The 23,342-nt window shown below is 31.2% G+C and overlaps 1 protein-coding gene across 1 annotated transcript; it reads left to right on the forward strand.

Annotated features, from left to right (window-relative positions):
* Positions 1-17,038: 17,038 nt before the first annotated feature.
* Positions 17,039-20,904, forward strand: LOC129314559 (uncharacterized). The gene is made up of 2 exons (XM_054958036.1): positions 17,039-17,233; positions 20,133-20,904. Exons 1-2 carry the CDS (start codon positions 17,134-17,136, stop codon positions 20,528-20,530), a joined length of 498 nt encoding a protein of 165 aa, XP_054814011.1. The 5' UTR covers positions 17,039-17,133; the 3' UTR covers positions 20,531-20,904.
* Positions 20,905-23,342: the final 2,438 nt, after the last annotated feature.

Here is a 23,342-nt window from a genome sequence, read left to right on the forward strand (position 1 = left end):
GATATTGCTATGGTGGCATTTCTCTAAAGAAACATCATTATAAGCTGCATTTAATCAAGAAATGCTCCTAGCCCCTACTCCAATGGAGAATATTGCTGAACCCACCAGTTGATCGAGCAAATCATCAATTCTAGAAAGGGAATACTTGTTCTTGATGGTTATCTTATTCAATTGTTGGTAGTCGATGCACAATCTAAGGCTTTTATCCTTCTTTTTCATAAATAGGACCGATGATCTCCAAGGTGAGATACTCAGTCTAATGAACCCTTTCTCAAGCAACTCTTTAATTTGGTTCTTTAACTTATTCAACTCTGAGGGGGTCAGGAGAGTCCTTCATAATTAGGATACTCTTGGCTATCCTCATAGAACTTGCCAATGTGGCTAGATTTCCTATAGATAGAATAAACCTAGCACAACTAGGAGTGACAGTGCCCATACTTGGCACACTATTGTAACCTTGCTATACTCAAGGTAAAGATATATGCAACTAGACCCCTCTATGACCCCTGATAGCTGCTTTGCTAGCTCTTTTATACTTGACCCTTTGAAACAGGCCTTTCTTCTTCCCTTGGCTCCATAAGCCATTAGAACTATTCTTCTTCATAATGCCGCCAGTAGGTCATATGTAGGATAAGGGTTTACCATACTTCTCCCTCCGAGACTCCCACTTACTATAAGCCATGATTTATAGCTTCACGCACATCTAATCATAGTCTCAGATTCCTAAGTGAGTCAATTGCTCTCTTAATTTTAACCTTGCCTTCTCCAATAAGCACTTGGCCTTCCACTTAAAATCATCTGTATGCTATAGGTACAAGAAGTACTTAGATAATTCTTGGAACTTTGTAATGAATGCATCCTCATTTAGATTCCCTTACTTAAATACATGGAACTCAACCTTCCTATCAAACCCCAAACTCTGAGGGACAATGGTGCCCAAACAATCTATCATTGAAATCCTCCTAGGTGAATATAAATTTATCTCGGGGCCTTGTAGTCTCTCACTAGTCTCTCGATCCTTTTACTAAGAACACCAATGCCAACCACACTTTTTAATTATTAATGCACTTAACTACTTGGAAGATCATCTCGATTCTCTTTACTCATTCCTCTACCATGGATGGTTTGAGGTCACCATCAAACATAGGAGGATTGAACTTCCTAAAACTCTCCCACACATTAGTAATGGATAGTAGGGTTCTTTGCTACTCCAATCTATGATCATCTCTCCTAACCTTGTGATCTCTTATATTGGTAGAATATAAGGAACTGCTTTCCCTTATCTGGCTCTCATTATGGGTCCCATCATGATTATCCAACCTCTACCCATCACTATTATATTATTGGTAACCTTCTACCTCTTGAGCTCGTTCAATTCCCGCTTATGTCTCTAGACTATGTCCATTAAGGATTACATTAGGTCCTTCAACTCTTCTATATCAGGTTCTTTATTTAGTAATGGAGGTGGTGGTTGCTCATGTTAAGCCCCTAAGTTGCCGTGAGTGATAGACATTCTACAATGTCTTCCCCGACATTACTAAACACACAGAACACCAAATACGAAACACTATTATGATAACTCAAAATAATTAACTCCCAAGAAAAGAGCCATCATTAACTAGGGTTATAAAAAGATTAAGAAGATGGAATCCCAAGAAAAACTCTTTTTAAAAGATGTTTAAGCTCAAACCTAAGTTTAAAACAATTTAAACATAATAACGAAAGCATGGCAACTAAAATAACACTTGAAAGCAATCAAAAAGATCTGAAAATTTTCCAAAATTTGGCTTGTCCATGCGGCGCATGCCTTACCTACCATGGTGGATGGCACAGAGGGACTCATCCCTCACTATGTGTTGTGCCGCAGTATGACTATAAAGCGTCACGGCATGTGACTGCTATCATGATAGCACTTCAAACATCCAATATTCAATTTGAACAGTTCAAATGTCTACACGTAGCTTTTCAAGCCCTCTAGTTATTAGTACTGGTCTCATACTTAAATTCTAAACTAACTAATTGTTAGGCACCTAAACCCAAAATGGTACCTTTTCTTCCCAAAACAACAACCAAGGTGTCCAAACTCACATACCAAGTGCCAATAACCATGAAACCACTTAAGTCTACTTAAATGGACTATAAACAATCTATTCATGCATTCAAACCATAACAACACCATTCTAAATACAAGTTGGTCTTTCAAACCACAATTTAGCATAAATCTAAAAAGTGGTAACAAACATACAATAATCATTCAAATTGCCAAACTAACACATAATCTAACACAAAATAATACTTGTACTAGTATCTCAACCTCTCATAGCTATTACAATACAAATACAACATCCCAAGCCAAGATATCTATAGTTTACAATAGAATTCATGCAAGTACTTCTCAAAATAACATATGATTCTTAAGTTATCATATGCATATATCATTCATTACAAAACCAAAAGAAATAGAAAGGACTACAAACACTAGCTAGTTTGCTCTATACTCGGTCACACCTTCCTTCCCTTTGCCTTTATTAGAGCCTTCACTTGTGAAAATGTAACCACGATGAGTCGAGGACTTAATAACCAAATAGTCTAATTAAACTACTCGTATGTAAGAATAGGTAATGTATATGTGAAGTGGCATTAAAACACATAACAAATCATATATCTGTACATATGGTTATAGTATGATATGCATGATCAACACACCACCTTATATTCTCCTTATATCTTTCCACTGAATCTGTGGGCAGACAACTCAATAGGGTAAAGTCTATGTGACTAGTCTGGCCCAAGCTCACTATTAGTAGGAGGCAGCCCTAGCTAAAAGCGCCTTCACCTATTATAGACTATAGATTCCCCCTGTTTATGATTACTAGGAGTATTGATGCCTAATCTATCTCACAAAGTATTGGAACTTTTAAATAATATAAACTGTGTACTGAGGCCTCCATGATGCCAGTGTACTAAATAAATTTTCAAATAATTTCCCCGACAATATATTAGGGTGAACTCCCACCCTCTCACAATGATCATGGCCAAACATATGCTTAGTGATCGCACATAGCTATAACATAAATTTCAGAATTTAATCATTTTCACACATATCTATAACAAGTTCCATTTTAACCATAGAACTTTGCAAATAATTATATTTGAATATAAGGTTTAGTGTTCCAAATCCACAATATCTAAAACGTAATTTCCATTCCACTTCATATAGTTTCTAAATCATATCATTTCATATTAATACTATACTATTACAAAACAAGAGCTTTAGCTTTAGAAGCAATTCTAAACACGCAAATAGAGAGTTTAGACAATCCAGTTACCTTAACCATTTTATCACTAAAAGGGTCATGGAGTCAAATAATAGCTCCACACGTGTCCATTATCACCAAAATGCTTGATCAACAATTAATCTACTAGATTAAACTCTTAATCATTAATCCACACACTAATCACCTCATTTTTAACATAATTTTGGGTACCTATTATACCTAAAAACCTTAGTTTAACCCAATCAATCCTTCCAACACACTCCATTAATTCTATTTAATACCCAACCACACAAATAACTCTAAATCTCTACCCACATTGCTCTTAAACTCCCAATTGCCACTTAGGGTTCATCTAAACCCTAGCCAAAAACTTTAAATTACTATATAATCCATAACTTTAGGTTTAAAGGCTTAATTTAACTCCTCAAGACTTTAACTAAGCCAATAAGTTCATTTATTACTCAAGAAAAATAAAATCACAACCCCACATTACTCTAAACCTTAGAAAATTTACATAAAGGGAGAGGAAGAGATCTAGGAAGCTTACCTAAAGACAAATCTTACTCCAAATGCTTCCAAATTACTCCAAAAGTTGACCTTTAGTAGCCCCAGGTTGCTATCCGTTGCTTTCTCACATTTACTCTTATCCCACTTCTAATTTTCAATTTGATTCATGAAATTGATAAGTGTAGATTTTGCACATATGCCGCGGTGTATGGCATAGAGAGTCTCACACACATTTTGAATCTCTCTCTCTATGCTATGGCCCATGTGAACTCTAACTTAGTCCTCTTCTAAGGCTGTTCAATGATCTAATAACTTCATTAGTCTCCCAAAAACATCATTAATCACAAATTTACTTAAATTTACCAAAATATTGAAAACTCCCAGAATTAAAATTTAAGATGTTATACATTCTCTCTCCTTTCTTAAAGGATGCAGGATATACAAAAATAAAGTTAGCCTAATAATATAATGATCCTATAAGGTAAAGCACTATAAAAATTTATATTGCTAACTGACTATATGCAATACATCACATCAAACACATAGTAATACATCTGAAATCCAAAAAACATGAAATAATTCCAACAACAAGTTTAAATTGGTATCACAAAATAGAGCCTCGAGACACGAGGCTCTGATATCAAAATATAATGCTCTAAAATTATAAACAAATTTTTCTCCATTTATAAAATTTCTTAACTTGCTTTGTCCATTAAATGCACACTATGGCAAGAAAGAATCTACTTTGGTAATTAAGGGTAAACCTTACTTTTCAAAATTCTACCATGGTAAATAAAGGGACTACCATGATAATTAAGAATAAAAATTATATTTACAAAATTTACCATGGTAGAAGGAGCTTTTCTTATAGTATATTGCTTAAATGAGTTACCATGGTAGAAAAGGATCTACCATGGTAGAAATTAAACTTATTAAAACAAAGGACTACCATAGTAATTTGGAGAAGGACTACCATATGTATATTAAGATGAACTAGATATTTAAAAACTTACAATATGTGTATTTAATGAGATCCCATTAAAAACAAGTGATAAGTTACTAATAAAATATTTTGCAGATGACACACAAGTGAAACATGGTTCCTAGTGACACATCTTATATTAAAACCTTTTTATGGGATACTAAAGTTACAAATACAAGATTTAAGTTCTAAGATTGGCTTGCTTTAGATACACTTTTAATATTTATGTCATAAACTAGTTCTAAAATTCTTTCTATAATCTAGGATAACTTTGAAAGAATCATAATTAATTCAATAAAAATCCTTTGAGGCTAAAACTTATCTTAGATTGAATGTAGATATGTTCTTTATGACTAGAAAATATTTCCCTAGATATTGGACAAGATAATGAAGCTCAAAGCTCATATTTCAAGCATGTATGGTATTTCAGCTTTTCAAAAATCCATTAACTAGGGCTGAATTTAGAAATTCATATCTTGAGTTTTATAACTCAAAAATTCCATTATTGGGCTCTCTAGAAATCTAAATGTATTCTTAATAAATGAAAAATGTGAATCATGACATAACTTAGCCCACTTGATATAGTTTATTAAAATAAATGATAACTTTAGAAATTCACCAATAATTCTATAAAACTCATTTTTGAGAAAACCTTGGCTTGTTTGAAATATGGATAAATGTACTTCACGATAAAAATATTTACCAAACATTTTATTTAGCCTAGAATGACAGGACCCTCAATTACCCACTATCACTCCAATCTAGTTGTTTTCGATTTTCATATTCTTAGCTTTTCTTTGAAAAATCATAATTTGAGTTTTACTGAACCAAGTTATCTTATGCTTATTTAAAAGCTTAGAATGTATATTTTATCATATAAAGATTTCAGATTTTTTTGGATTACAAAACCACACAACATATAGAATCTAAATATCCTTGCCTAGACGGGCTTTGAACTTGTCTTTAAATAGAACAACCAAAAATTTTCTTTGCTTAAATCTCACATGCAACCCAAAAATTTGCACATACAGACATATGAAAGGCTATTTAACATATACATGTACAACATTGTATGATCATTTCAAAAAATAACATGCAAGTCTAGCCAACAACAACATCACAAAAATCTTGCCACGCATGCTCAAACTTCAACTACCTTGTGTTTACCTTTACTCAAACTAGCAAATAGCAAACTTCAAACCTTCACTTTGTAGCTACATGCAACCATGAATATGGAGAAAAGTTTTGATCAATTTTGTCCAACACATAAGTAGGGAATATTCACAAAAACATGCTAATGTACTCAAGTAAATAATCATATAACAAGTAAAGTATAAGTCCCTACCTTAATTCCTAGGTAGCACAAGCTCTTACTCATGATTGAAGACCAAACTCCTTCCTTTTTTTCATTCTTCTCTTTTCTCTTCCTCTTTCTTTCTTTCAATTTTGGACAGCTCAAAATGAGCTTCAATTGTTGAAGGTTAAGCCTTTAAATAGAGGAACTTAATTCATCCTCTTCATCACCTAAGCATTCCACAAGATGAAACCTATCATCTACTAATTCTCTTGCACCAACACATCATCATCTTATTGCCACCATTAACACTTCTAATGACACCTCACTTTCCCCTAACTCTCTTCTTTCAAAAACTTAAAGGCCCTTAAATTGAAGCACCTTGGTTTAGTCATAATGGGCCTAAATATTGTAAAAAAAAAAATATGTGTTAAAGTGTAACAAATAAATATCACACTATACTACATGGTTTACTCAAACCTTCAGTCAAGCCCAATAATTAAAGAAAAGGCTATGTACTTTATTTTTCATGCTTAAATGGTGACGTTTTCCTTTATTCTCAACAACTACTATTTGATCATTTAAGACCTTCACATTAGTTATTAGACCAAAGGATTATAGGCCCCATTATATATATATATATATATATATATTAGGCCTATTTAACATTTTGATCCAATAATCTCTCTAATAATTTTCTTGAGGTATTTTATCTCTTTAATACCTCCTATAAGCCCCTAATAATCACTTAGAAACTTTTCTAAGATTTTTTGATCTATTATGAATTCTCATAATTATTCCTAAATTTTGGATTATTTTTCAAAATTACTAAAAGACATAAAAATTTTTAGAAATGACACTTAAACCCTAACTAAGCTTTACATTTCTTAATTAAAGTGCCCTTCGACTCATTTTCAAACTCTTGCTATTTTCTCATAATCTCATAATATTTATTTACACTTAAGTACCTTTCACTTTCAATAATTATAATTTGATCCTAGATAGGCTATTACTCTTACTTGCTTTTCTTTTCTTTACTATCATGGCCTTGTTAGTATTTAGGCTTATCTAAGAACAAGTCAAGGATTCTCTCTATAATAGTTAACCAGACTTAAGAAGTCTCTATATTATAAAATCATTCTAATCTTCCTAGAGAACTTTTGTAGTTTGTGGCTCAGTGATTTTCTATTAGGTCTACTTCAACCATATGATCTAATTGCAATCTCAAAATCTAACTATAATCTCACTAAGCCCTTTTTAAATCTACTACGATCCTTCTCTAAGAGACTTAGGACTTAAGGATAGAGTTCTCACATAACATTACCTCTATTCAATCTAGAAACTACATTGATTATTATCTCCAAGACTAATCTGATATGCCATTGATGCTCTCCCAGGCCTTACTTAGTCCTTTTGGCCTATCCTAGATTGTTATAAATTTTAACTGGATTATTTTTCTATTCTGAGGACTTGCCTATACTATACTCTTTACCCTAAAAAACCTTTAATTTTTGCTTTAGTCCTTAAGAGCCATTCAATCTTTTTAGAGAATTCATGCTCAACTAGGCTTAGCAGCTTTTCTTAATTCAAGGTTATTCTTGATCTTTGAGGCCCAAAATTTAAGGTGTTACACCTAAGGGGCTAGTTTATCTAATACTGAGTTACAATGGATAAAAGGGTTAAAAGGGACTATTCTAGAAATAATGTTTTTGAAGCAAGGCATTTTCTAGAAAAATTGGGTCATGTGCTGTAGCTTATGTGCCATGTGCCATGGCGCATGGTATAGAGAAGGTAATTCCTTCTCTGTGACACCCGCTATGGCTTATATGGCATGCATTGTAGCACATAGTGTTGACATTCAAAAATTCCAAACTTTGAACATGCATAACTTTTTGTACTAAACTTTGATTTAAGTGATTCAAGTGTCCATACAAAACCTATCTAAAAATCTAGCTAATGGCTTTAGTTTGGCATAAATGTTCTTCCAAATGAGGATTTTATCTAATAAATCTCATTTTGGAAAAAAAACACACTTTCCAAACGCCAAGAACTTTACTAATCAAATAACCAAAACCATAGCCACTATTTGAACCTTTGACCATCTCAAATACACTCCAAACAATAGTTTTACAAACACAACTTGACACATACAATGAACTTTCTATAGTTAGATTATAGCTACCCAACATAGTTATATACATAAAATGCAACAACATTTTCAATTTCAAGATATATATCATTCTAAAATTTAATATTCATTGTTCTCAAAATAGAAGCCATGAATATCACCAAATCAACCTTACGGTAATTAGTTACATGTTAAACATCATTTGAAAGTCACATGATCATGATTAAATAAAATTCCCTGGAGTTGGCAAATATACATATACTAAACCAAAACCAAGCTAACATAGCCCCTTGGTGTCAACTTAAACTAACTATGCTTCTGATACTTCCCCAGTCAAACTATTCCTTATAAAAACATTAATAACAGGGAGTGAGATTTAAAATTATCAATAACCAAAATTAATAGGCAACCATGCATGCAATGTAACCTATCATGCAATTTTTAAGTGGGCATATAGGATGATTTCCAAACAAAAACTGAATTGTAATATCCTAAATTTCAATCCTAGGAACTAGTTAATCAAGAATAGATTAGTAATTAGTGAATTGATTATGATTTTGAATGATAGACTAATATGTATTGTTAGTTGGTTGGTATGGTTATAGGATCGGATCAGATCATAGAATGGCAATTTAAGACATAATGCACGAGTAGTAGTAAGAATTGTCTCATTGTGCCTGGCATCACATCATGTGCTATATGCACAGCGGTGCATGACACAAAATTTACTTAAAGCTGACGTGATCAGCTCATGAAATTAAGAGCTTACCTTTACTAGGGCATCAATTTACGAGAGATCAAGGCCTTGCTTCGGTCAGTGACTTGTTGGATAGTATTGTACAACCTTCTGCTACATTCCTACCCAAATATCTTTAAGTTTAGTAGGTAGAGAAATTGAATCAGGAAGTTTTAAGGAATTAAAATTCAAGAAAAAGGTTTAAAAAGGGCTTTCAGGTATAAAATTAAGGTTTTGCGAATAGTCTGAAGTTTAATAGTTGAACTATAAGGATATAGGCTTAATTAACCTAAGTTATTGGATTAAAAATGGAGAAAATTGGTAAATAAATGAATTAGTAGAGTTTTTTGGTCATTTGAGTATCCTAAGGGCAAACAACTGTAGAGAAAGGATTATATTAATTCAAAAGGCTTTAATTGATTTTTTTATGCATTAAGGAATTGGGCTCAGCCAAACTTATGTCTATGCTAAATGTTGAAAAATTGATTAAGGAATGTTTCTTATGTAGATTAAGCATTGAGCAATTGCTTGTGGGAATCTCCACCTTTGAGAGCTGACTATGAGAACGGTAACCCTTAATAATAAGGGTAAAAGGTACCTAGAGTAACCTTTATACTTGTTTGTTTGTGAAATTATCTACAATTATTTTATATAACTATATGTATTGTGTTTATAAACTGATAGAGTAGTAATATTGTGAAAGAATTATGTATGCAGGTGTATGAGTGATGCATGGAATGTATGAGAAGAGACATGTGCATTTACATTTACGAATGTACCCTGGACTAAGATAGGGGATCACGACCCTACTTTGTGTAAAGCTAGGAAGTCCAGAAGGTCTTGAGCATAGAGCTTCCTTTGCTGGGAAAGACCTAGGAGAATGATCCATGAGTATACCTTAGACTAGGATAGGGAGTCGTGGTCCTACTCTTTGTAAGGCTAAGAAGTCCTGATAGTCCAAGCATTGAGAATGCTCCACTAGTGGGGGCTCAAGAGACCACCCATACTAATGATTCCTAGACTAAGACAGTGGTTTAGTAGGCCCTATTTTATGTAGGGCTAGAAGTCCTGGTTTAAACATAAAGCTTGCTCTGGTAGTAGGAACCGAGAGTGCATGGGCATAGCTAAGAATGAGAATGGTATTGTGTGCTTGTATATTTATACTATTTTATTGAAATAATGTTACTTGATCTCCTGTTTATGATTTTACTTATTAACTGATATTTAGGATTTATCCAAGTTACTGGGATGTATATCTCACTTCATTACTTTTGTATACAGATGAAGAGAGTACGAGAAGGTCGAGAAAGGAAATAAAAAAAGTAGCCTTAATTAGTAGTGGTATGACTACTTTTGTAATGAATGTTAAAGATGTTGTTAAACATTTAAATTTTCAACTAGGATGCATGAGTATATGTGAATGTGTATATATGAATTTATTGTTGAGAACTTGCTTGTGTATATGATATTGCATCTCTCCCAGTATATCACAGTAGTGAATATGTGGGTAGGCCTAGATGCTATCTAAGTAAGTTTATATTATATTATATAACTTGTTCCACTTGTATTGTATATGAATTTGTTATGTGAAATTGTATATTTGGGAGGAAACTTGACCAAATAGTGAGGCTTGGTTTCATTTGTATGAGTCAAGTATATTTATGATTTTCAATCATATGGTGTGGCTTAGCCCCATATGTACAAGTTGGATGATTGAAGGTGAAACAAGTGTATATGTGTATGCAATTATATGTTTGTGCCTCATAGAAGCCCATGTAATATGGCATTAAGAGGTCAAAATGAGTATTTGATGTGATGTATTAATCAAGTGTATTTAACTGGACTTAGTTAAATCCAAAGTGTTCTAATGAGAAAAGAAATTTGAACACTTGGGGTGCCATTTTTAAAGAAAAAGTGACTTTTTGCACTTTAGTGTCTAAATTATTTTTGCCCGAGTGTCCATACTTATCCCATTAGATAGAATATGTTACAATCTTCATGTGATTACTTGAATCACTCCAATCAGACTTCGAGTGTAAAAATGGCACACAGTGAAAGTTTGTATTAAAAAGCTATTGTGTTAGCAGAATCTGATAAATGCACCATGGTGCATGGTATGCAAGCCACGACACATGTCACAAAACTAGAGCTTGCTTCTCTATGTCTCATACTGTGGTGCATGTGGTGTGAGCCGCAATGCATGGCCCTTTTTTCAAAAAAATAATTGTTTTCTTGAGTCTTAAGATTATGTTTACACTTCCTTAACTCTCTTATTTGAATATACTTTTTATGAAATAGGGATCCCACATTTTGAAAATAATTTGAGGGCTATTATTTTGATATTGCATTGTTATTGTGTGTATAAGGTTGGTAAAATTCGGATTAATTAAGGGACTTTACACAAATAGTTTATATTTTAGCATGACAACACCTTATACTCGTCTTGTCTCTATGCTTAAAACCAAATCACCCATCTAAATATGGGTTAGTCTATGCTAATAGCCACTCATCGAGTCTAATGAGGCTTACTACATGATAGAATAATAACTCCAAACAAAGTACCTAGACAACATATATTTTCCAAAACCATAGATATCCAAACAAAAAACCAAATAGCTTACATTTTAGTCTAACAACACCTTATATTTGTCTTATCTTTATGCTTAGAACCAAATCACCCAACCAAATATGGGTTGGCCAATGCTAATAACCACTCATTGGGTCTAATGATGGCTTAACACGTGGTAGAATAATTACCTTAGATGAAATACCTAAACAGCACATATTTTCCAAACAATCTTGACATGTCATGCTTTCAAACAACCAAACAAAAACATAACTAAACAATTTATATACTTCAAAACAATATTCATATCCAAATAAGATATATATGTTTATATATACAATATCATCCCACTTGGAAACTATTTTTTGAACATAAAAACATGCTTATCTCAACACATTTACTTCTAATAAAAGATGAACACACATGACAATCACAAAATGCACACAATCACACATTAATAGCGGTTGCCTTTCTTCCTTAAAATTAACAATCCTTGTACAAGAGCATCTTCACCTTCCTTGATGTTTCTACCACAATCTACATACATTACAAGACTAACTATAGTTAATAAAGTGCTAATTAACACTAATCAAAATGTGAGCACACTAATCACACCATAATCCTGGGGTTAGGTTAATTAACCTAGTTAACCTAAAGTTGTTACAATCATTTAAACCCTTGCACTCACTTGAAATTATCATCATTATAATTCTTGAACACTTATTTCACTTTTACATAACCCAAACCATTGTTTAATCACCTAAATAATCTAGGGTTTTGGATTCTAACCAATCAATACCATAAATAACCTCAAAACAACCTAAATCATACTTGTTTAACCTCAAAAAAATCATTTGATTTGGACTTAAGGGTTGGGTTGCTCAAAGATCAAAACTCTAGCTTCATACAACAGGAAAAAAAAATTCTTAAAATGAAGAAAAAAGGGTAGATAAAAGATTAAATGAGCTTACCTTAGCTATTAAATGCCCAAAATCGTGCACAATGAAAGTATTTCACTAAACCCTAGAAAAACTCATTAATTTCATTCAAATCCTAGCTTTCTCTCCCTCTTTAGTCTGATTTTCAAGTTGGGTGATCAAAAGCATATATGTGTTGTGTACCGTGGCGTGTGTAACGTGTGCTATGATGCACAGTACAAGAATGCTTCACTTAATTTAATCCCACTATTTATGCCCAATCTGACCCAACACCTATTTTGGACCTTATTTCACCTCATTATAGAAGTCCAGAACTAATTTGAACCCTATTTACCCACAAGCACATAATTAACCTCGATTACAAATTGATGCTCTAATGAAGCCTCAACAACATAAATTCTCAACTAAATCTCTTGTAGAAAATCCCTAAGGTCATACCATTCATCAATTAATTTCCTCAATACAACCTCTATTTCACAATTAGTTAAAAATAAAAAATTTTAGATGTTACACTAGAGGAATAAGCTTATGGGCTTTAATTTCTTGTTTGCTTGACATACGTATTTATTGTGGGAATTTTATTGCGTTGCCATGACCTAGGACATTATTTTTATATATCAAAAACTTATGAGTAAATGTTATATTGAATCATTTTGATTGACTTGTCCTAATTAAATATGAATCTATTATCCAATTATCTTGTGGTTGTAGTTGGCTTACTATGATGGTGTCTCATGCTTTAAATGTCCTTAGCCCCAACTATTTGTACACTTTTAAGATCCCATTGTGCTTTGAATTTGATAGATTTTATTAAAATATTTGTGGAAATAGTGTTGAAAATTAGAGTTTTAATTACAGGTGTCCCTCGGAGAGTTACTAAAGAGTAAGGTATGTTTCGAGAGAAGAATTTTTGGTGAAAACAAAAGTTGTAGTGACTCAAGTGCCCAATCTAAACTAGTAGAGAATAATGAAGAATTCTCAAGTGACTTGTTTGGAAACTAAACATCGACTCAAGTAGATAGAGCAAAACTCAGTATGCACATTCTCTTCCCTTATATATGGAGCTTAGTTTACACCATATTTTGTATCAAAAACTATATTTTAAGTTCTCTCATTCTAATACCCAATGATTTTATTTGAAGTTTGATTTCTATCTTCTATTTATGTTTCAAGTTTCTGAAAATTAATGCTCAAGCCTTCGTGTAAACAAATTAAGTTTAGTTCTTGAATTTATTCAAAAATATGCTTATATATAGGTTTTACTGAAAAGATTTTAAAAAGTTTCAAAAATTTGACAAACACTCACTTTACTTTCTACTTCAATGTATTATCATTTTTTTAAAAAAATTATATTAATATTACTCAATTGGCTATTTTGTCTTAAGAATCAGGTCAGACTGGTTAATACTAAAAAATTGATACCAAATAGAGTTAGGAATACGAGCGAGCCTGACCTTTAAGAGCTTGGCCCTTAGCCCATAAGGGCCTTAAGGGCCTGAGCCCTAAAGCATAATTCCTCATTTTTAGCCCCATTTTTTAAGCTCGGCCCTTATGTGAATGACTCAAGGCCTGGCCCGCAAGTCTTTTTTTTAAGAAATAAAATAAAATAAAATACTATAAATTAATTAAAATATTTTAAAATTAAAAAAATTAAAATTCTCATAATTTTTTAGAAATTAAACAACGCACATTTAGAAGTCTAGTAATAAAATTCAAATCTTGGTTAAACAGTAATTTATTTTTTATAAATACACAAATATAATAATTATAGAAAAATAAAAAAATATAAAAAATTGTATACTATATACTGAAATTTATTAAATTATATTAAATTAATTTTAGAATAAATTAAAATTAATAATAATATAATGCATTTAAGATCAGGTGAGCAGATTATTGGTTTCAAACATGTGTTCCACCAAAAAAAATAATAATAATAATATAATAGGGCTTGAAGGGTCGCTCGGGCTCAAGTCCTTTTTACAGGATTTATCAAGGCCAAGCTCTCAAATCTAATTACTTTTAAAAAAATTATTTTTAAAGTTCAAACCTTTATTTAAACAAGACCTTCAAACCTGACCCTCTAGGCCCGACCTTTATTCTTGACTCTAATGTCAAGTAGTTAAATTAGCCTTAAATTGACCTGTGGTCTAATAGGCTGATTCAGCCACATTGTTTTAAATTTTAATTTATATTTCCAAGCTATAATTAATGGATACTAATACTCGCATTGGCAAAAGGAGAAAAAATGAACAAATGATTCTCATGCATATTTTAAAATTATAAATTATAAAATAAGTATATATATTTTAAATGGAAACGGTGGATATTAATCAATATTGTTTTTCTACCAACTATTATTCTTTTTATTATAAATAAAATATATTTTTATTTTTAAATATATATTAGTTAAAATATACTAATTTATTCTTAAATTAACCTTCCAAGTAGATGCGTGATTCAAGTTAATTTGAATAAGATCAAAAAATTTTAAAAGCATTGATTTGGAAAAGTCTTTATACTTCAAGCTTATTTAAATAGCTTGAATGTGTTCGTCAAAATTTAAGTTTGACTTTGGCCAAAATACTTGCACCTTTTTTTAAATGAATTAACTTAATTAAATTAACAAGGTCATACTCACTAGAGTCGGTAATTTGGGCGATCTGAACTTATTTGAGTTAGGTTTAAAGTATCATACCTTATCAAAAACTCATATGATCAAGCCTAACTCTAACTTTTTCGACCCAGTTTAGGCTAGCCCGTCAAGTTGAGATGTGACTAGCCTGCAAATGGCACTCTTATGAGTGGTGGTTCAACAAATGAATAGAAAAAAATGAATACTACAATGGGGCTAGGTACAAGAAGTAGCCTCTAATCGTTAACTTTTTTAACAATATTACTATTTACGCTGGTACTATAACAATCAGAGTTAAATTCGTAGGAAGGTAAACTCTGAAGGACACTTGTGTGAACAGTAACAATATTAAAAAATTAACGGTCATAGTTTATTTTACTATAAATTTAAAAGTTTTAGCTTTATTTCACATATTTTAAGAGTTGTGGGTCCGGGCAATTTTTAAGCAATAGTTCAAGGTCATATTTGCTCATTAACCCTTATATTTATATTGCTTGAAAAAATTAATTTTTAAGTTAAAAATTGAAATTGGTTAAAAAAATAAAAAATAATTTTAAAAAAGTTGAGCATTTAAGCTGACCCAAATAAACTCGAAGGCCGAGAATGTTAGAGCCAAACTTGACTATATAAGATCTTTTATATATTGAAGTACTTTAAATCCAATCCAAATATACCCTAATCCAAATTAAACTTCACTTAAATTAGCTTACCTGGCCTGAATTATAGGCTCCACTCTCAAGTCCAACAAAGCATTAAAGATATCCCAATAAGCATACTTTTCCAAATTATAGAAAATATGGAGAATGACAAGAAGTCTCAAATTACCATGTTATCCTCACAAAATCCAAACAAATTTCAAAATACAAAGTAAGCCCCATAGATCATTCACTGATATTATGATACATTAAAAAAATACTCAAATACTCATAATAATTATAATAAAATATTTTGAATACAAAAAGTTATGGATTTACTTTGTAGGGAAAATTTCATTCTAGACCCCTTGACCATATATAATGAAAAATAAAACCTCTTAAAGTCTGAAATTTTACTATAGATCAAGGGTAGCAAAATGAAATCAAAATCCAAACAAAAATTACCTCATTATCCCTAGTGGGTAAGCTTGTTAAAAGACACTTGCAAATTCTCCATAGTGAAATTGTTCATTTCTCATACTAAAATTAATTTTTTTATTGGAGTTGTTTGTACATGGCTTCACTTGATTTAATTCTTAATGTTATTATCATGTTAAAAAAAATTGCAAATTACCCAACTGTAGTTGTTTTGTCTATATTAAAATAATTTTTTTTATAAGAGTTGTTTGTACACATAATTTCAATTGATTTTATTCCTAGTACTGTTATTATGATAAAAAGAGTTGAAAATTTTCCATACTATAATTTTTCATTGCCCATATTAAAGTAATTATTTTTCCTATAGGAATCGTTTCTGCACATAACCTCACTTAGTTTTATTTTTAATATTATTATCATGGTAAAAATAGCTGCAAATTCATCACACTGAAATTGTTTATTTTCCACATTGAAGTGGTTAATTTTTTTTAGGAATTGTTTATGCCCATAGTTTTATTTGTTTTTATTAAAACTATTGTTGTCATGATGAATAAAATCACAAATTTTTTATATTGAAGTTGTTCATTTTTCAAACTAAAATGGTTAATTTTTTTACAAAAGTTGTTTGTGGGTGTAGTTAATTTTTCACTAAGGATAATGAGGCATTTTTTTCACGAGGAATTTGCATTTTAAAGTCTGAAATTTCAACTTTAAGGGGCTCTTTTTTATTATGTTTATTTAAAGTGTCTAAACTGAAAATTTTCCTACTTTGTGCTTTTGGAGTTTGTTGAGATTTTGTTGAGTAAAAAATGGTCGTTTGGGTACTTAGTTGTCATTTTCTCTAGAAAATACCTTTTCTTTATTTCCTTTGTTTTTTGTGTTTTTTTTTTTTTTTGGGACAACGTGGTGATTCTTCTTCCATAACGAGCTCCCAACGCTCTTTCCTTAACAGGTTTTACTTATCGCAATCTTGATTCTTAGTTCGAGTAACAATCTATGGTAGGCTGTGCTACCGTTGTCTCAACAAAGAAAGAAGATTGGCGAAGAGGAAGCTGCGTCGATCGTTGTCGACGTAACTCTGAAGCTTGCAATTCAGGTTAGTATTTGGGAGAGATTTTCTTCAAGAATGCGAGTTTGGTGCCGTTAAATGTTTTCAGTGTATTAATATTAAATGTGGTGTTCTTAGAATGTCATTCTTTTTCCTTCTGTGAATTACATAGAACAGTTGTAATACTGCCATTGTAAAAAGCTTTATTCGTTGTTATTGCATCAACAGAGTATGAGGGAAATAGGTGAATGAAGCGTAACACTTTTTCTCTGCGCCCTTGGACTTGGAGATTACTCACATTCTCTTTGCTTTCACATTCACGGAAGAGAGACCACTACTTAGGAATTTCAGATTTTTTTTTTTCTTTCTCTGGAATTCTGATGTGACCAGATTTTTTTTCTATATTTGATTAAGTGAAATGTTAAGAAAAATCTTTCCAGATTCTTGTTTTTATTTTCTTGCTCTCTTTATTTTTACACTTAGAAGCCCTAAATCGTCTTGGACTTTAGCATCCTGATAATGGGAAAAAGAGGGGGGAAAACACTATTCATATTCATTTAGTAAATGTAATATTCTTGAATTGGATGATTAATTTGGCAATTGCTGAAGTGGAAAACTCAAGTAATGCTGCCAAGATTACTTTTTTTCTTTTTCTTCTTTGCAAAATCTTTTAAACTAAAATTCACGAATTTTATTGGTTAGATGTAATTTTCTCCTTGACTTATAATAAATGAATAAAAAAACAAAAGGTAGGCCAAAGTGAATATCTGTGTATTACCTTGTTCTGTTATACATTAGTCCTAAAATAATTTATCAGTATTTGTTTGGCAATATAAGTATTGAAAGGGAACGTATACAAGTGATGATGTGTGAAAGGAAGCAGACATGCCTGGTCTATGAATTTGCAAAAGATCGAAGGATATTGAACAGACCTATTGTCACAGAAACTGCAAGTGCTGCAGTTGCCACATAAACAATCATCTTTTGTTTATCTTCTTCATTAAACTTCTCTTGCTTCTTCTTCGAACCTTGAGAACTTGAATTGGCCTCCTCTTTCATTCCTTTCCCTTTCCCGTAATTAATTATTCCTTCAATCCATTTCCTCCTTCATTAATCTTTTCTTTTTCCTTTTTTGTACATTCTTTTCTTTCCTTTTCTGCAAATGAATCATTACCTGGGTTTTCTACCTGAGAAGCCTTCCAAATAACTTCCTCAGTATCTTTCATTTCTGCCATGAAATTCTTGCCATTTTCTGAAACTGGCCACGCAAGGTTCTCTTTTTTTAATTTGTGGTCCTGGGAAGTCTCGAGTCGGTTTCCTTTTCCTGATTTATCAGAAGCCTTACCCAGAAGTTCTTCATTTTTTTTTCCCTTTCAGCCCCTCTGTTATTATCATTTTCTAGAATGACCCTGCAACATTTTCATTTGCTTCCTCTTGCCCCTTTTGAGCTTTTATCTCTTTCCTTTCTTCAACTCTTGTTGCATGTTGATCCTTAGAGGTCTTCTCTATATGATCCTCAATTTTTTTCCTTTCAAGCCTTTGCTTTTCTCCATTTCCTGAAACTGACCCTGCAACCTTTTCATTTGCTTTCTCTTGACCCTTTTGAGCTTTTATCTCTGTCCCTTCTTCAACTTTTGTTGTTGTAGGTTTAGCAGGAATGCCCTCTTGTACATTCTTGTTGTCAATGGGATCCTTGTTTTCTTTCTCTTCAACCCTTTGCTTTACTCCATTTTCTAAAACTCACCCTACAACATTTTCCGTTTGAACTTCCTCATCCATTTTCATTTCAGACTGATTTTGATCCTTTTGAGTCATAATAGAACCACCTTGGTGGCTTCTGGTGGAACTGAAGCCTCCACTTTCTTCGCATCATCAATGGTTGATTTGAGTCCTTGTGAAATGACCTCCTTGCCCTCCTTTGCATTTACTTCACTAGAACCAGCTTCTCCTTCTTCATTCTTTTTAATTGAAGCTTTTGAGTCATGATTTGCTGGAGGTCTTACAAGTTGTTGATCTCTAGGCTGCATTACCTTCTTTGGCATAGAGATGGTCACAATTCCTGCTTCAAACTTTCGCTTAAGTTTAGTAGTTTCACAACTTTCTGGGACTGAATAAAACACACTGAAACGTCTCCATCTGTTACTCCCAAGGGTCTTTCACCAAATACCTTCACTCTCCTATTTGAAGACTCAAATTTAGCATTTATATTCTCTCTTACAAAACCTGCTAAAAGGCCAGCAAGAGCTTTAGCAGTCATGGAAAATAATATGATTGTTCGTTTGACTCAAAGGTTTTGCCCTCCTCAGTAGTTTAATACTATTATGAAGATCAAGGAATTTAATCAAAGACACAAAAGGAAAAATGACAAATAAATCCCTTCAAAATTGACAAATGACAAAATAGTACCATGAAATGATAACTACTTTGAAGTTCCTGAGGACTTATTTGTCATAATATTTTTGCAAAATTACATTACCAATCCTCTACTAAATAAAATAATAGAAAATATAGTTGTTAAAACCTAAACTAAAATTATTAATAATGAGGGTAAAATTGTTGATATAAGAAGCGTAATCATTATTGCATGACTAAACTGAATTTATGATTAGCCGTGTTGTTAATATCTAAATTGAAGTTGATAATCATTAAGCTGAAGTTGATATTATAATTCCCTTATCATTAAGCCAAAGTTCTTATACCCTTATCACTAAGCCAAAGTTCTTATATTAACAACTTCAATTTAGATTTTAATTGCACTTTTTATTATTTTGTTGAGGATTAAATTGTGATTTCATAAGAACATTATCGAATATATCCCTAAGAACTTTAAAGTAATTGCTTCATTTTGTGGTACTTTTTTATCATTTGCCTATTTCTTTTTCATTCTCCCAGCACAAAAAATCCTACTGAATTTATAAATAAGCCTACCCTACGAGAACTTTTGCAGGCATGTCAAGGGTGGATTCTGAAGAGGAGAGTCCAAAGAGAAAGAAGAGGTGCTTTGGAGTCTGGGTTGAAGTAGGATACTACAAATACAATCAACCTGCAATCTACAAGGGATTTTCAAAAGATGCGGGCCCACCTGTTGTGGGGCCCAATGACACTGACCGGATTGTTTTTGGAACAGGTGTTAGAATCCACTGTTTTGATGAGCCCAGTCCAGATGGATTAACAACAGAAAGAGAGGAGAATGTTTCAAAAGAAGAGGACCTAATTCTGAAAAAAAGTGAGTGGTCTGATTTTGGCCTCAAAAACAAGAAGAGTAGAGTGAAAGGCTGGACCAATCCTCCCAAGAAGAAAACATGGTATGAATTTCTGGGTCAGGCACGAGCGGTTTCTGATTAGGGAATGTAGCTGGGTGATGCTGACTGTATATGTATGTATGTGTGTGTGTATATATATATATATATGTAAAGCCACTGTTTTGCAACTTTGATGATTGCCCTAGGGGGAAAGAGCTGACCCTTGTTTAACCTTTCTTTTGTTGCTGTTTGTTAGCTGTGATTGGATGATGATGCTTAGGTTAATGCTTAGATATCTTTTTTTCTGGAGAACAGAGAAATTTTTACTGAAGGAGGACTTGTAGAATTAATTGCGAGTGGTAGAAGATTGGAAAATAACTGGTGTAGTATTTGTATATGTGCAGTTAGTGAAACTTATAGAGTCATCTTAGGGGATTCTTTTACTGTGTTATGGGACATTAGGTTTTTATCAGCTTCTCAAGGTCTTCTCTGATTTTCTCTGTATTTTCGGATTTTCTTTTTTTTTTTTGTATACTTATAGTTATATAATTATTTTTCCAAAAAAAGAAAAATAAATAAAAAAGAAAAACAATCTCAGTCATATTTGATATGTCTATTTTTTTTATTCAAGATATAAAGGACATGTTTTATCTATAAAATTACTTTGTCCATTTTATTCTTTTTTTTTATTTTGTTACATTCTATTTCATTCAGGATGTGTTTAGTTAGAAGTTTTTAAAGAAGAGGGAAGGGGGCCTTGCTTCCCTTCCTTTGTTTGATTAGTACCTAATAAAGGAAAGAAAGGGAACCTCCTTATTTAGTTTAAAAATTAGAGGGTCACGCCTAGCTCTACCCTTTAATTTGGGGTTTTTTTGAGGGGAGGGAAAAGAGAAAATAATTTAAACATTTGTTTTAATAATTTTAAATTACCTTTATTGTTAAAAGATTATGCATTATCTTTCTTTCTCTTTTTTTTATAATAAAATAAATTGTCACCTTACAAAATTAATATATAATATTGTAATGTATAAAATTTTGAAATTTTTCATTAGACTCACTAATAAAATATAATATTAATATATTTATTCTTCCAATTTTATTAATATATGTACATATTCTTAAAATAAAAACTAAATAAATTATAATGTAACAGGTTTTTTCAAAGCAAAAAATAAAAATCAAATTAATTTGATAGAAATAAAGTTGTTTATTTATTTTTATTCCCCTCTTCTCCACTTTTAAATCAAACAAATATTTATTAAAACTCCTCTCATCTTTCCCCTCCTTTCAAACCAAACACATAATGTAAGACCCTTAACCATGTTTTAAGATTTGAACTATTGTTTCAACTTGAAACCAATTTCAAGTTCAACTTGATTACTTTAAAATATTGACAAACTTGAGAACTAATTAAATTAACTTCAGACGGGTTAAAATCAATAGAACCAATGGGGTGAATCATTTAAACCAGTTTTATTATTCTTTATGTTGTTTAAATATTATTTCATATTTTTAAACTATAATTTACACATATCTATACCAAATAAGCATTAAGAAATAAAAAAATAAACAAATATGAAAAAAAGTATCAATAATGTATATTTGAATATATTTTATTATAAATTATGAAATAAATATATATAGTTTAGATAACAATGATATATTGATAAATATTACCTTTCTTATTATATATATACTATTTTTGTTTGAAATTTAAATAGTCATTTTTATCGCAATATATAATTATTTTATTTTAAATTTATTATTTAAAATATATTAACTCATTCATGATTGTTTAGACTATGGTTCATTCACAAATCATAGTCTATCCATTGAATCGTAAATCAATTCAATGGCTGGTCTAAATTTTTTAACATTGATCTTTAGTGGACTCATACACTTTTTTTTTTTTAGGAAGAAAAAAATCCTTAGTTGGCCAAGCATACCTGATTCCCAATTAAATGACCTCTGTGCATATTTATACCTCATAAACATTGAGAAATGAAAAAAAAAATATGCAAAAAAAATATGTATCAACTATGTATATATGAATATTTTATTATAAATTATGAAATAAATAAATATAAAATATATACTACATCCATTTAAAAATGTAAGTATTTTTTAAAAATTTTAATATGTAAAAATATAATACATTTTATGTATTTTAAGGTGCAATAATATTTTTTTTAAAGTGCCCTTAATGAATAAATTATTTTATATTTATTTAAAATCAAAACGCCTTATTAATAAGGATAAATATAAAATAATAATATTAATTTAAAAAATAATTAATAATTTTATTAGAGTGAAATTAAGTTAAAACTATTTTATATTTTTAACAAACAGAATAGTTTAGATAAAAATATTCTATTGATAGATGTTACATTTCTTATTATTTATTATTTTCGTTTGAAATTTAAACATTCATTTTTCTTATTATATATAATTATTTTTTATTTTAAATTTATATTATTAAAATATATTAATTTATTTATAATCGATTAAATTACGGTTCATGCTCATTGAACCGTAAATCAATTCAACGATCGGTGCAATATTTTAACATTGATCTGTAGTTAACCTACAACTTTGTTTTTTTATTTTAAAAAATCCTCGCTGGTCAAACATACCTGGACGATGAATGAGCAGGTGGTGGGAAACTGGGGTGTCCTTGTTTTCTGTGGGAGGCTGGAAATCTTCGCACATGCATGGCAAAAAAATGACCTCTCTACATTAAAATTAAAGGGAAAATCACAGTAAATGACCCTGGAGGATTTCATTTACAAAGAAGAACCAAATGATTTTGAATTCACGCTGCAAAACTGAGGGACCAAAATGTAATTAAATTTTAATGTGAAAGGATAAAACTAACTCTCATTTAAAAAAAAAATTTCTCACTATCACTAACTACC

This window comes from Prosopis cineraria, unplaced genomic scaffold (genome assembly GCF_029017545.1).
Source record: "Prosopis cineraria cultivar Desert tree isolate PC_DT_omini unplaced genomic scaffold, ASM2901754v1 PC6, whole genome shotgun sequence".
Taxonomy (NCBI): Eukaryota; Viridiplantae; Streptophyta; class Magnoliopsida; order Fabales; family Fabaceae; genus Prosopis; species Prosopis cineraria.